The following is a 14,974-nucleotide window of genomic DNA, read 5'->3' on the forward strand; positions in this document are numbered from 1 at the left end:
GCAGTTCCCCACAGATGCTTCGGCTCCCTTCTGCAGCTGGTCGACACCAAAGAAGCGAGTGTCACTCCTGCTTTCCCCTTGGCTTGAAGAGCTGCCCTGAGAATGGGCTGGAAGAACTGCTGCTCTCCATAGCCCAGCGTCACCGAGACTGTTTAAAACCCAAACGGGGGAAGTTTGGCATTGTTTCATATCTTTTAAAGGCACTTGTTGTCTCCCTCCACGTCTGAGGGTTGCTTGCCCCAGCTCCTTGTTGCTGCCACAGGGGCCAGGAAGTCACACAACACAGATGTGTAATACCAGTTGCCCACTTCGAAGTGAGGTGCTGAACAAAGCCTGCTCACATTAGTGAGTGAATCAGGGAGTGCAACATAACTAAAAGTTAGGACAGTAAAATGAACAGTAAGGGGACATTTCACTAATAGTTACAAAACACCAAGGATTTTCTTATCAGTCATAGTTTGAAAGTGATCAAAAGGAAGGAGGAAGTAAGAACTACATATCACAGTGGAGAGGAGTTAGATGGTGTGTGTGTTAGATGCATAGATCATCTCTCTCACACACAAAGAGCTAAGAGTAGTCATACAATGCTACTAAAATATATTCACAAAGCACTGTATGGATGTAAAAAGCTTTGTTTAATTATCTGGATGAATCTGTTTGGGTATATAAAAATGAATCAATTTTGTAAATGGTTAAGGTTTCAGTTGCAGCAATGTGCACCTTACATTACAGCTTTTTATTATGCCTTTAGCTATTACATTTCTTTTACTCTATTCTGGTATACTTATACAGGGCCTGAAAGCACAATCAAGTTGATGTCAATAGGACTTTTAAACACTTACGGTGCATCAGACCAGATACAATGAGTTATTATGCAAACCTGTAATGAAACCTTAATGGCCTTTAAATGGATTTCAGAATCGTTGGCCATTATAATAGGACACCTAATAAAGTGTGGCAAATAGAGTCACCTTTCACGTGTGCATTACCAATGTATTTCCCATTAAAGCAAATGTTGTTATGTCCATTACGTTAAAATAATTTCTGTTCTTGAAGTTGCAAATATCTCTTCTGGCTCACTAAGAAAGGTAACTTCAGAGCAATTTACATAACAGTTTTTTAACTTTGTGCAGTTATCACTCGGTGAAATATATGGACCAGATTATGTAGGAAGTCATCTAGATCAGAGTTGTCACTGCTGGCTTTAAAATCTTTGAATCTGAAAAGTAGACGATGACTGAAAATCTTTAAGCAAGTGGCTGCCTACAACATTATGAACTTAAGGTAATAGGAAACTTTGCACACACTGAGATACCAGCTAGCCATCAGTGCAAGTGACTGTGGATAGTACATAGTCAGAAGCACAGATTTTGATGCACTCCCATTTGGCCGGTTTAAGAATTGTGTGTGTCATGTTGTAAATAAACATAGCAAACTGCCTAGTAATACCACAAGAGATTCTCCCTAGGCAAAACCATGGGTCCAGGCCATACGCCTGATCCCATGAGATACTTATGGTCACCTGAGACGTATTGAGCCCCATCCAATACCCACTGATTTCAGCACCTTTCAGGATTGGATTGAGTGAAACCACCAGATAAACCCCATAGTCCCAGCACTGTCCTCAGCTGGAGCAGGACATCACTTTTGAATATAAGATAGTACATAGCTAGGAGCGAATTCCCAAGCACACTTATTGCCACTATGCAAAGAGCATTATAAAATATTTAAGATGACGTTAGTAAGAATTGGAGGGCATGTAGCAAATGATAATTAAGCCTAAACACAAATACTTTCCATGTGTTCAGTTCTGGGTGAAGATGAAAATAGGGAAAACCCAGGCTGGAAAAAAAACATAAATGAGAAACTGCAGCTGTAATTTGCATCATTGCAGCAGTATGACTGTGGAAAAAAACAAGATGCTATCAGTCATGAATGAGTTGAAGAGAAGAATAATATAAGAAAGAGCCTGGGACTATGGGGACTACCCTGTGAAAGTCAGCAGCACTTTTATTTTTTTTTAAATGGGTTTGAAAGGTGATCCAGTGTCTTTGTGATTGAGGTGACAAAATACCACCTCACTTTTCATTTGGAAGAATAATTGTTTTTCCTAGAGCCATAGACTTCCTTTTGGCTTGTGTACCTGGGCAAAGAAATGATGATTTTCTTTGTACAAAATAGTTTTCCTGTTCAGCTCTGCTCCAGGATTCCTGCCCGTATGATGGGGTACTGAGACCAGTATTCTGTTCTATTTGGTTCTGGGGTCTTTTGTAGGCTCCTATGAAGTAAATGAAGGAGAATCTCTCACTTACTTCATAGGAGCCTACAAAAGACCCCAGAGCCAAATAGAACAGAATACTGGTCTCAGTACTCCATCATATGGGCAGGAACCGTAGAGCAGAGCTGAACAGGAAAACTATTTTGTACAAAGACAATCATCATTTCTTTGCCCACGTACACAAGCCACAAGGAAGTCTATGGCTCTAGGAAAAAAATTATTCTTCCAAATGAAAAGTGAGGAGGTATTTTGCCACCAAAACTGAAAGTCCAGCATAATGAGGTGTTTTGGGGAAGAGTGAAGAGGAAATGAGCTCTTGGATACCAAAGGAAGGATTGTTGTCCAGCAGTCAGAACAAGGACCTGGAAAAGAATCTCTTGGAGAGCTTTCCAGGGGCTCACTGTTTGTGACTCTGGGCAAGTAATTTAAGCGCACCTTAATTAAGTGATCTGTTTATTGACTGAGAACTTTGTTACTGCAGATTTAAGACTGACAGCAAATAAATACTTTCAAAATGTTGACTGCAGCTATATGTAAATCTATGTGGACAATAAAATGGTAGATGAAATTCAGTGTTGATAAATGCAAAGTTATGCATATTTGAAAACATCCCAGCTATACATATAAAATGATGGGGTCTAAATTAGCTGTTACCACTAAAGAGCGAGATGGAGTCATAATGGATCATTCTCTGAAAACATCCACTCAACATGTAGTGACAGCCAAAAAAGCAAAGAGAAGGTTGGGAATCATTAAGAAAGGGGTAGATAATAAGACAGAACATCACGTTGCCTCTATATAAATCCATGGTTCGACCGCATCTTGAATACTTTGTGCAGAAGTAGTCGCTTCATCTCAAAAAAGATAAATTGGAACGGGTAAAGTTTCAGAAAATGGCAGCAAAAATTATTAGGGATATGGAATGGCTGCCACAGGCGGAAACATTAATAAGATTGTGTCTTTTCAGCATGGAATAGAGATGAGTAAGGGGGATATGATAGAAATCTGTACAATCATGACTAACGTGGAGAAAGAAAATAAAGAAAAGTTATTTATTCCTTCCCACAATACAGGAACTAGGAGTCACAAAAAGCAATTAATAGGCATGTTGAAAACAAACACAAGGAAGTATTTCTTCACACACCACACAGTCAGCTTGTAGTATTCCCTGCCAGAGGATGTCATGAAGGCCAGGACTTCAACAGGGTTCAGTAAAGAACTAGATAAATTCATAGAGAGTAAGTCCATCAATGGCTGTTAGGCAGGCATTTGGTCCCAAGCCTCCATTTGTCAGTGTAGGAATGGGTGACAGAGGCTGGGTCACTTGATGATTACCTGTTCTGTTAATTTCTCTGGGGGCATTGGCCACTACTGGAAGACAGGATACTGGGGCTATGTCTACACAGCGGGCACTATTTCGGGATACAAAGGTATCTCTAAATAGTGGTCTGTATCTACACAACACACCTGCTGTCTCAAAACAGTTTTCAAGATAACAGGTGCACTACTTTGGCATCCCTGTAAACCTCATTGCATGAGGAGTACAGGGATGTCTCGAAATAGGGTTTTATTTCAGCATGTCATGCCATTTAGCCAGTCTACTCAAAATAAGCTACACAATTGGTGTAGGGCAAATTGGTAGCTTATTTTGAGGTTAGGGCACCATCTAGACATATCCTGGTCTAGATAGACCTTTTGTCTGACCCTGTATGAGCAGAATTATGTTTTCTGAAAACCAGAAACTAGCAAGTTAAGGCAAACCTCAGCCACGTGCTGTCCAACTGCTCTTCACTGTGTTAGGAACAGATGTTCTGAGTGGAGAAGAATTCACTTATAGAAGAGTGATACGGATAATGTTTCAGTGAAAGAGATGATGTACCCTCATTTCTGCAGAGTTAAGTCAGTTGTGCACGTAGGAGGAACACATAGCACCATGGTGTTCAACCCTTCTGCAACAATAGCCACTGCTATAGTGGACTAGCCACATTATTCTGAAAATATATTTATTGTTCAAGCCAACTAGTCACACGCAACTGGCCAAATAGTCAAGTCGCTACTGGCTAGCATACTGGACACCACAGACATAATGTATTCTTGCTCTTGGGATCAATAACAATCTGATAGCATATATGCACTGCAGGATTGAAGTAGGGGCAAGGGAAATCTTTCGGAGATTCAACTAGGTCATAACAATTAGGTTGATTTCTCAGAGTAGATGAAGTTGAGTAGATGTAACTAGCAGCTATTCACTAATGATATGTCTATATTTACCGGCGGGGGGTGTTCGATGTGCTGAGATTGATCTTCCAGAGATCAATTTTGCTGTGTCAGTGAAGATATGGCAAAAATCAATCTCTCTGGGCTTGGCTGTTGACCCTGCTACTCCATGCTGCTGTGTGGGTTAAGGGATGTTGGCGTGAGCCTGAAGAACCCCAATCTACACCAGGGAAGAAAGTCAATTCTGATATGTCAATTCTAGCTATGCTAATAGCGTAGCTAGAACTGCATATCTGGGCTTGACTTTGATCCCTAGCATAGCCCATCGTGACGTTATGATCTGCCGTTTTCTCATGCGTTAGTGACATGGTGTGTTCCAAAGCCGCTAGAAGACTTGAGTGTTATGATTTCAATCAAAGAGTTGCTAACGTTGCCGGTGAGGTTTTGTGCATTGTAGCTCTGTTTCCTGTTTTTTGAAGTTTAAATTTGCCTATAACTTTGTACTTTCTGTTTTCCAGAAGTTTAACTGTGACTGCAACCAACGTTAGGGAAGATTACAAGGCACTGCCAGTCAATGTTAATTTAGTATTTATGAAACTTTTGGGCAGAGAATTGCCATTGTTTTTGAGGAAATGGTGGTATTATTTAGGAAGGCGTTGTGGTGTGCCTCTGATCGCATCAGGGGCCCACAAGATGACTTTCTTGGCAAATGTCATTGCCCTGGAACTAGAAGTGCTTTTCTTAGCCACTTCATGCCACAGTATGATTAACAGTGCCTTAGGCAAGAGGAAAGGTGTGATAACTAGCAGGCTGTGAGAGCACATCTACCACCTGGAGGCAAAAGAGGGGGCACGAGGAGCCCCAGATTTCATATGCCAGGAACTGCGGGGGGGGGGCACTCTACGTCAAAGGACGTTAGGAGAGGTGTGAAGTGCACCACTCATGTCAGGCATCTTCTCAGAAGCATCAGCCAACCCTGGGCAGATGAATCACCCTGAGAGGTGTAACACCCATTCAAGCACAAGCAATGTTTTTTCCCTGCACCTCCCCTCCCCAACATTGCAGAAAACAGCTGTGTTTTTACATGGAGCAGGTGCAGGCCAAAGTAAAAGAGCTCTGGCTGGGGTATGTCCAGGCCCAGGATGCCAGCTGGAGGTCAGGGGTGGGGCCTGCCACCTGCCCCTATTATATGGCGTTCCATCACCTCCTGGGGGATGATGACACCTCTCCTCCACCCACCTCTGTGGACATTGCCAAGGACACCCCCTCCCCCCCCGCAGATCTAACCAGAGCTGGAGGCGGACATGGGCAGAAGCCAGCAAGAGCACCCTCACCATTGATCTAGACTTGGGCCTTTCAAGCCAGGCATATCTAGGGAATCGCTGGACCTGTTTGAGGGTCCCTCTGGTAAGTACCCCAAGCATCAGACATTCCAGGGTAGGGGGCCAGGATGCAGACAGGGTGCCATGTGCCTCATCAGGCCAGCTGGGACAGGCTCTCGTACTGTGGGCTTGGCACATGGACCTATGTGCCAGGCATCTTGTCCCACCTGGACTCAGCAGGCAACCACCCCAGGCATGGGCACCAGCCTGCTGCCAGCCTCATAGGAGGTTGCGCAAGCCCAGGGGAGTAGGAACCTGCCAACTCCTGCCACGGCTGGAAGCAGGCAAGTCCCGTGGGCACCAGCCTGCTGCCAAACACACTGAGGAGTGCTGCTCCCAGCATGTGCACATGCCCATAGGTGACAGACCCCATTTCTGTGGACAGTGCCATGAGCCGCATGCATATGGGTCAGGGGTGGGACCCAGGGTGGGCCAGGCTGTGCCTGCAGAGTGGGAGGGAGCCTGCAGCAGTCAGCCCAGTCCCAGAGTCATGCGGGCCATACATGGCTCTGCCCCCAAGCCATCCCCATACCATGGCCTGGGGGATGTTGGCTGCTGCTACTGGTGGTGGGGGGGAGGGGGCAGGGCCTTAGGGGCTGTGTTGCATGAATGGCTCACTGTTTTTCCTCCTTTTCTTCCTTACAGCTGCACCTACACCATCTGAGGGCTGGGTCAGCCCCACCTCCCAGCCAGGACAGCCAGCCCAACCCCAGCACCAGGGTGAGGTGGCATCCCACCACCACGAGGGCAGCCCCACGGCCGGAGGGGACATCACCGGCCAGATGAGAACTTCTGGCAGGCCCACGCTGCCACGTCTGGAGGCTAACCAACCTCCTTGAGCAGTGGCTGTGGGACAACAGGGAGTAGCGGGTGTGGGAACAGGAGTGGCAGACGTGGGCCTGGGACCAACTGATGTTCTGCTTTGATCCACCACTGGTGTCTGGCAGGACCTGTTGGCTCAGCCATCTACGGTTGCTGCCCCCATTCCTCCAGGTGTCCCCACTCCCCCCAATGCCACTGCTGCCCCTGCCCCTACTCCCACTGGCCATCCTGTGTGGTGCGCTGGATGTGCTGCGATAGGTGATGGCCATGGCTGCTCTCCCCCACCCACTGCACCCCAGGCTCCCCTGCCATTACGACCCTACCACTGCTGAGCCCGAGCCTACCGCAGCCCCTGCCACACTTCCTTACTATCCCATGCTCCCAGCCCCAACCCTGCTCCGCTGGGGCCCCGAACCCATAGCAGGAGCGGTTCCAGGGGTTGATGCTGCTTGGGGTCCCACTCCCCTGTGGGGGTCACAGCCTTCCACCCCCTCCATGGACTAATGTTCCCTCACTCCCTATGCCAAGCCCCTCCCCACTGTTATTCACTCATTGCACTTTGTGAATATTTTTTATCACAATGTTTATTTTAAACACATTTATCTATGTTTGAGTACAGAGCTATTTGATCATCACCCCCGTTTCCCTCTTTTTTGGGGCAAGGTCGAGGAGGAAGGTCAGGGGGCAAAGGGAATGGTTGTGGTGGGGAGCGGGTAGGGTGCCCTGGGGAGGGCTGGCATCTGCCTACCCCCTAACCCTCGGAGAAAGGCCTCCCCATACCCTTCCACAAGGTGGTGCAGGGCACAACACGCTGCCACTACTTGGGGGATGTTGTGATTCCCCATGTCCAGGTGGGTGAGGAGGCACCTAAAGCGTGCCTCCAGGTGGCCAAAGGCACATTGGGCCTGAAGCTGTGCCTGGATGAGTCAGGCATTAAATAGTTCCTGGCTCAGGTCCAGCTGCCAGGTGCAGGGTTTCATGAACCAAGGCATGAAGGTGCAGGAAGCGTCGCCCGTGATGCAGGGAGCCGTGTTCACATCCCTGTCTGCCAACTGGAAAGTGCTAGTCTCAGCAAGTGTGTGAGCCCTGCTGTGGCAGCTGTGCTGTCCCTCAACAAGGTAGCAAAACTTCAGCAGGAGCAGGGAATGTGTGTCCAGGGTGTCTCTTTAAGGGCACACCTTGCCATGGCTCCTGGAAGGGCTTGCCAGCCATACAACCCTGTCTGATGGTGTTCTGGGGGCCAGTCAGTTGAGAGAGCAGCTGGGCAGTCTGTCCGCTATCTGTCAACAGAGCAGATTGACAGAACAATCCACTTTCATGTATGGCTGTAACCTGTCGACAGAATTTTTGTGGAAAAATATCTTCTGACAGTAACTTCTGTTGACAGAGCAACATTGTACAGACATAGTCCATGAGCCTGAGTCAGCTGACTTGGGCCAGCCTGGGGTATTTAATTACTGAATAGACACACCCAAAGGTGCTAGCTGTGATCAATCTAATACCAATGCTCCTGCCCACAGTAACAATTCAGGTGTTATAAATTGTATGTAACATACATGGCCATGACAAGAAGTGGATGACAGAATGCCTGGGGCTTAAGGAAGACAGGAGAAAATCTCCCACAACCTGGGGAAAAGAGGCAGGGTTCAGCTAAACATTCCTTTTGGGAGAAATGAGTAAATGCTGCTCTGCCTGGCAGTGGTTGAAACCTGAATTGGTAAAGAGCCCACTTGATTTCTGTTAGAAAATAACTGGAGTTCACATGACCCTAATTAGCCTCTGGACACTGTTTTATGGTTGAACAGGGGGTATGATTCCTTCTTCTGTCTGGCTGACAATGACAATGTTTTATGATCTCCTGACAACCAGGAAAAGTTTAACAGAAAAAAGGGATAGCTTGGTTTATTTAAGTCTCTAGTGAATTACTGTTCTAGGAAGGAGAGACCTGTTAGACTGAGCAATGCTTGCTTTGTTGGGAGAATTTGACCCAGGAAAGACCCTTGCTTTGGTTACACCATCTATTGCAGAGCTTTATTGTTTGAAGGTGCAGGAAGTCACCCAGTGCACCTGTGCCACAATGGGTAAATAATACCAACTTAATATTTGTGTTGTGCTGCTTAGTGTTTGCTAAGTGCTTTGAGATCAGAACATTAGAGTTCTTGACTCATCATCATGACAAACAGCTCCAAGATGGTATGTGTTTCCAGCTTCCTCTACATGAAAACACTTTTACTATACAACTTTAGGAATTGTTTGGTTTTTGTTTTTAATGAAAGTTGTCTCGTGGCGACACACACACGATATTTTTGGTTTTTTTTCCCCCCCAAAACAAGTGCCTTTACCTATTCAAACTAAGAGTTTGGCATCAGGGCAGTTATTAGAGCTTGAACCGTCAGTGGCTGGCAAAGTAAATCATCATACTCTCCTGGGTGCCATCGCTGCTAATTTTGCATATGGTGAATGATCACATTCATGTTATGACCCAAAACAGTCAGGAGAGATTGGATAAAATTTCATATAATGATTTGTTACATACAGCTGACCTCTGAGTTTTGCTGGTTTAGGTCAGATGAAATATTTTAGTAAAAGATATACACCATGTACAGTACACATTTATAGCTGTACAAAGATGGTCAATACAAAATAATGAAACTAACTATATTGGTGTTTTTTCCCCTCATAGGAAAAGTTCAATCTCTTTTACAGGCCCTTGTACATAAAAATAGTTTTGTTATCCCCCACCCCCATAAGGTTACTGCCTTGCTTTGTAGTTGCAGCATAGCGAAGTTAGACTCACAGAAAGGTCAGAGGAACCATCATGATTATAGAGTCTGATCGCCTTCACATTGCAGGTCCCAGAACCTCATCCTACCATCAATGTAATAGAACCCTGACCTCTAGCTCAGTAACTGAAGTCCTCAAATTATGGTTTAAAGATTTCAGGTTACAGACACACACACCCCAATTTACACTAGCTTAAACCTGCCAGTGACCTGTGACCCAGGCTGGAGCGGAAGGACATGCCCTCCACCCCAAGGTCTCCACTAATTTCATTCAGAGGAAAATTCCTTCCTGACCACAGATGTGGCAACCAGTGAGCCTTTGAGCATGTGGGCAAGACTTACCAGTCAAACACCTGGAAAGGAATTCCTTTTAGTAATTCAGAGACACAACCCCCCCCCCCATCTAGTGTTCCCTCACTGTCTATAATACATATTTGCTGCTAGCAGTCACAAATCCATACCGACTCCTCCATAAACTTATCAAATTCAGTCTTGAAACCAGGTAGGCTTTGTTTGCCCCCATGACTGTGCTTGGAAGATTTTTCCAGCTCTCCACTCTTCTGACTAGAAACTTTTAATATCAAGTGCACACTTGCCGATGGCCAGTTTATATCCATTAGATCGTGTCCACACTGACAAATAACTCCTCTTTCTCGCTATTTATTCATTCTTCTGATGTATTTATAGTGAGCAATCTCTCTCCCACTAGCCTTCTTTTGGTTAGGCTAAACAAGCCAAGTTCTTTGAGTCTTCTCTCATAAGGCAGGTTTTCTATTGCTTGGATCATCTCAGTAGCACTTCTCCACATCTGTTCCAGTCTGAAGTCATCTTTCTTAAACAAGGAAGACCAGAGCTGTACAGTAGAACCCTGGGATACACACACCCAAGTTGCACGTGTCTCAGTTTAATGCAACTCAGGGGCTGTCTCTCCACTAGGAATTAACTTCAAAGTTAGCTTCGACGTTAGGCACTACTTTGAAGTAGTCAGCAGAGAGTCTACACATTTTCCCCTACTTTCGAAGTAGGGAGCCCAACTTTGAAGTCCTTACTCCATTCCCAGGAATGGAACAGTGCCCTACTTTGAAGTTTAACTTTGAAGTAGGGTGTGTGTAGATGCTCAACTTTGAAGTTGCTTACTTCAAAGTAAGCAACTTTGAAGTTATTTTTGTAGTGCAGATACAGCCAGGGTGTTAGGGAGCTTGTGCCTGGCTCTGGGCTGCCCGTCAATCAGGGAAACTGGGAAACCAACCATTGCTGTAGATCTGGGAGCCAGGTTCCAGCTCTCCCATTTACAGGGGGGGGAAACTGACCAGCACTGCACTGGTCAGTTTCCTGGCTCCCCCAAGTAATGCAAAATTTGACTTATGCGGGGTTGTGCAAGAACAGGGGTCTACAGTTCCTAGTATTCCAGACAAGGTCTCATCAGTGTCTCCTGTCCCTGCTAGAAGTAACGCACCTGATGCATCCTAGGAACACATTAGCCTTTCTCGCATTTGTAGCTCAGTTATTCTGTGATCAAACCAACACCATCAGGTCTTCTATTTTGTTGCTTCCAACTGATAGAGTCCTAGTTTATAGCAAAAATTTTTGCTAATTCCTAAATGCATTCATGCACCTTGGACTTCAAACTTTTAAATATCCCATTTCTATTACTCCATCACCCTGATCTTTTTGTATGATATTCCTGTCTTGCATACTGGCAACACCTCCCATCTATGTCATATGCAAATTTTACTGGCAAAGTCCCACTTTGTGTGAAGGTAATAAAAACATTAAAATTAGGTGCATCCCAGGTCTGATCCTTGAGGAACTCCACTTATGAGTCTCCCTCAAACCTGACAGTTCGGCTTCAATAGGAGTCATTGTAACCTCTCCTTTAACGAGTTTATTATCCACCTTTCAATTCTCACATTAACCTTCATCATCTCCAATTTAACTAGAAATGCCCATGTGGAACTGCATTAAATGCGTTACAGTAGATCAGTTACCTCAAAAAAAAACAAACAAAAACACAAGATCAGGTTGGTCTGGCGTGATTTATATTTTGTAAAACAATGCTGTAGTTTATCACTGTGACTTTTAAAACATCCCTGTTCTTAATTTTCTTTTTGTTCCAAGACCTTGTATACAACTGGAGGTCAAACGAACAGGCACCAGGTTTCCTATTTTACCTTTTTTCCCTGTCTGAAAAATAGGAACTGTATTAGCCATTCTCCAGTCGGGGGTATGACCCCAGAGTTTATATTAATTAAAAACCATGCACCAGTTTAATATTCTTGAATGGAGATTATACCCGATCCACACCAATTTAGTTCCATTAAGATGTATGATTTTGACTTCCACTTCAGCCATAGTAATTTCCATATCCAAAACCTTATTCCCATTAGCTAGTTTGACACTATCCCTACGATCCTCATTAGCATCATTAATAACTGAGGCAAAGCCATACCTAAATGATCTTTAATCTCCCTGTTAACTTGTGTTTAGCAAGTCCCACTTCTCTCCTTTTTTTGTTCTTATATAGAAGGCAATAAAAGCAAAAAAGGTCCTAATGCCCTCAGCAAGGTCTAACTGTGCATAGCTTTTGGCAGGTCTTGCTTTATCACTACACTTTCTCACCAGCCCTGCCGCCCAAGAGGTAGCTTTCCTTGATGATCTATCCCATTTTCCACTCGTTGCAGGCTTTATCATCTCTTTTTCACCTATGTGAGGTGCTTCCTCCTCCAGCTTGGTCTGCGGCCCTTCCCTATGATTTTTCCCTCTTGCTTGGGATGCAATTTCAGAGGCTATGTCCAAACTGCAGGGTTCTAGTGGAAGCACTCCAGAAGCATTCTGCTGACATCTGGGTCATCTTTATTCCATGACAAAGAAGGGATGTCTTGGCAGAGAGGGGTTTTCCCAACATTTGGCCCCATGTGGATAGGCCAAATGTCTGGAAAGCTTGCTGCATAGATTTGAAAGCTCTTTGAGTTGTATCACAATGAGCATATTTATAGCATGTGACAGAACATAGGTCAATATTGAAACACTTTTTTACATCAGCTTTTTTGGCACACTTTCATTGTAGAATTCTCCATCCCTTCTCTGCTACATTTTGGCAGGAGAATCTGTTGTCCAATAGAGCTCTTGAAGACATTGTGCTCTTCTTTCCCTCTGATTCCTTTCAGGTAAGTAGTGATGCACAATCAACTCTAAATGTGTGGGCGGGTTCAACTTGATAGTCTTCCTTACATGCACAATTAATGTGCTTTCTTAATGGACTTTAATTGACTAGTTAAGAACAAATTGTTTATTGCATTCCTTGCATGAAGACTTATAAAAGTCTTATTTGCACATGGCAAATAAAACAGCTAGCACTACAGGTGTTAGCAAAGAAACAAACAACATGGAATTCAAAGACAGACTTACATTAGCAAACAGAACTGTTCGGAATTGACAATGATTTTACAGGATGATGATCTTGGTATTTGAAAATAGCTTCAACTGAAGGGTTGCTATGCGACTATTTCATTAAAATTTTCTCTCTCACATATGTAGTATAGTCATGGCACTAGGGAACAAGAGAGAAACTGAATAATCTGGTAGGTGCACCACCTACCTTGGATTTTGAGTAAAGGGACTTTGAAGGAGCGCGGGCATTTCAAAATACCTGTGGTTGACCCACAGCTACATGCAAGCCGGCACTTTGAAGTTGCTGTGAGGGAGATTTTTGACTAATGACATGCTGCATATGCACCACAGCACTTAATTAGTAATCTCCCAACATCCTAATTACCCTGTCGCCTTTGAAGTTTGGGGCTAGTCTAGACACAGCCTCATAGAAACATTTTATAAGGGTCCAAATTTACTATTGTATTACCTACCAAGGAGCAAGCCTTTATTAGTTTTCCTTATTATTTTTTTTTTTTTAAAAAAAAAAAAGGCAGAGTGACTTCAGAATGAGACACCCAACTGCATTTTATTAATATTCCATTTGCAAAATAGGACTATTAACCTCCACACATGCATGAGCACCGCCCCCCCCCCCCCCAAAATAAAATAAGTTTCCTGGTAGGTTATATTTTACAGCTTTAAGCAATACGATACAGAAGTGCAAACAGGAGTGTACTTCAACAAACTGACATTTCAGCTTCTAAAAAGGTGCCTGGTTGCTCTCTGAATCTTGGGTTCCCTATTTTTCAGTAGACTAGTATTTGCTGGGAAGAAGCCCCCCCCCCACCACATTTAACATTGTTTGAGAAGAATTTGCACACTAACAACCCTAGCTCACGCCAGATTGATACAGGGGATCTAGGGATGAGCAAGACCCTCACTGCATCACTAGGAAAAAAAAACCCCTCAACTCCTTTTGCCAAATAGTTTATGATATCAAAATATTGAACCCATTCTTTAGTGGAATGTAATTATGGTAATAGGGCCAAAACCAAATTTATATAGCTATTCTCTGTTGGGTTGATTCTACCTATGAGTCCTTAGAATTATGTCAGTCTTCATTTTGAGGCCTTTTTATGTGTCCCAAGGTAGTTGGGTATGGAAAACAGAGGAAGACTGTTTATGGGAGATAGCTGTTATTTCTACAGGTCCCAATACATACCTTTAATAGTGCAAAAGCAAAAGTCAGTAGTTTACAATTTAAAAATATTCCTATTTCTGATGAAGTCTCATTCACTGAACTTGTGGTTCCATATAATCTTTCACAAAGAAGCTCAGTGAAATATTTATACAAAGCCAAATAAATTACAATAATTTTCCATTCTTGTTAAACTGAAATATGAAACCCATGAGCTAGTCTTTTATATAACCTTGGAAAAGGAATTAAAAAGCCATTATTTCCTTTTGTAGGATAGAAGCCTGGCTGCATTAAAAATGCAGTATACATATGGTAATTCCATTTGGAGTTTAATCTGCACAGAAATCAATATGAGCTAGCAACTCTCTATGATGGCTTGTTGGGTACTGCACTTTACATTTGGGACACTCAAGGAAGCTTTCATCGAGTAGATTTGAGCATTTCAGTGAGGGATTTTTCTCATTTAATGTCAACATATCTTCAAATGCCTCTTGCAAACCATTTGATGGCTCCACACGTCCAAATTCCTGGAGTTTCTGGGAGGGGGGGAAAAAAGCATTCAGTTGAAGCCATTATATTGAGAAAAAACTGGCAGCCCAAAGCATATTACACAGGGTGCATCTGAAAGCACATTTGTATCCAAGAGGTGAAGTTCTACACACTCACAGAATTTAACAGTACAACCACAAATACAGCTAATAGGCACTGGGTGTACTTTTGGTTTCTAACTTTTTTTTTTTTATGAAGTCTTTTTGAACCTGACTAGATTTCATGTTTATATTCCTTTAAATTACTGTGTACTTGGCAGAAACTCCACTCCCCACACTGTGTATCAGAAATTACCACTGTTCCTGTTAAGCTCAGCGGCACTGTGTACCAAGACATGAACAATTCTTTCCCACCCGCCAACCAGTTTACAGGT

General features: G+C 43.8%; 1 protein-coding gene across 2 annotated transcripts in view; it reads right to left on the reverse strand.

Annotated features, from left to right (window-relative positions):
- Positions 1-14,381: 14,381 nt before the first annotated feature.
- The window catches only part of CEP55 (centrosomal protein 55), a 37,649-nt gene continuing 37,056 nt past the window's right edge, over positions 14,382-14,974 (reverse strand). For both annotated transcript variants that reach the window (XM_074999569.1, XM_074999568.1), the window contains one exon: positions 14,382-14,588. In XM_074999569.1, the coding sequence (XP_074855670.1) occupies positions 14,382-14,588 (207 nt within the window). The remainder of the gene's footprint in view (positions 14,589-14,974) is intronic.

The sequence above is a fragment of the Carettochelys insculpta genome, chromosome 7, assembly GCF_033958435.1.
Source record: "Carettochelys insculpta isolate YL-2023 chromosome 7, ASM3395843v1, whole genome shotgun sequence".
NCBI classification, from domain to species: Eukaryota; Metazoa; Chordata; order Testudines; family Carettochelyidae; genus Carettochelys; species Carettochelys insculpta.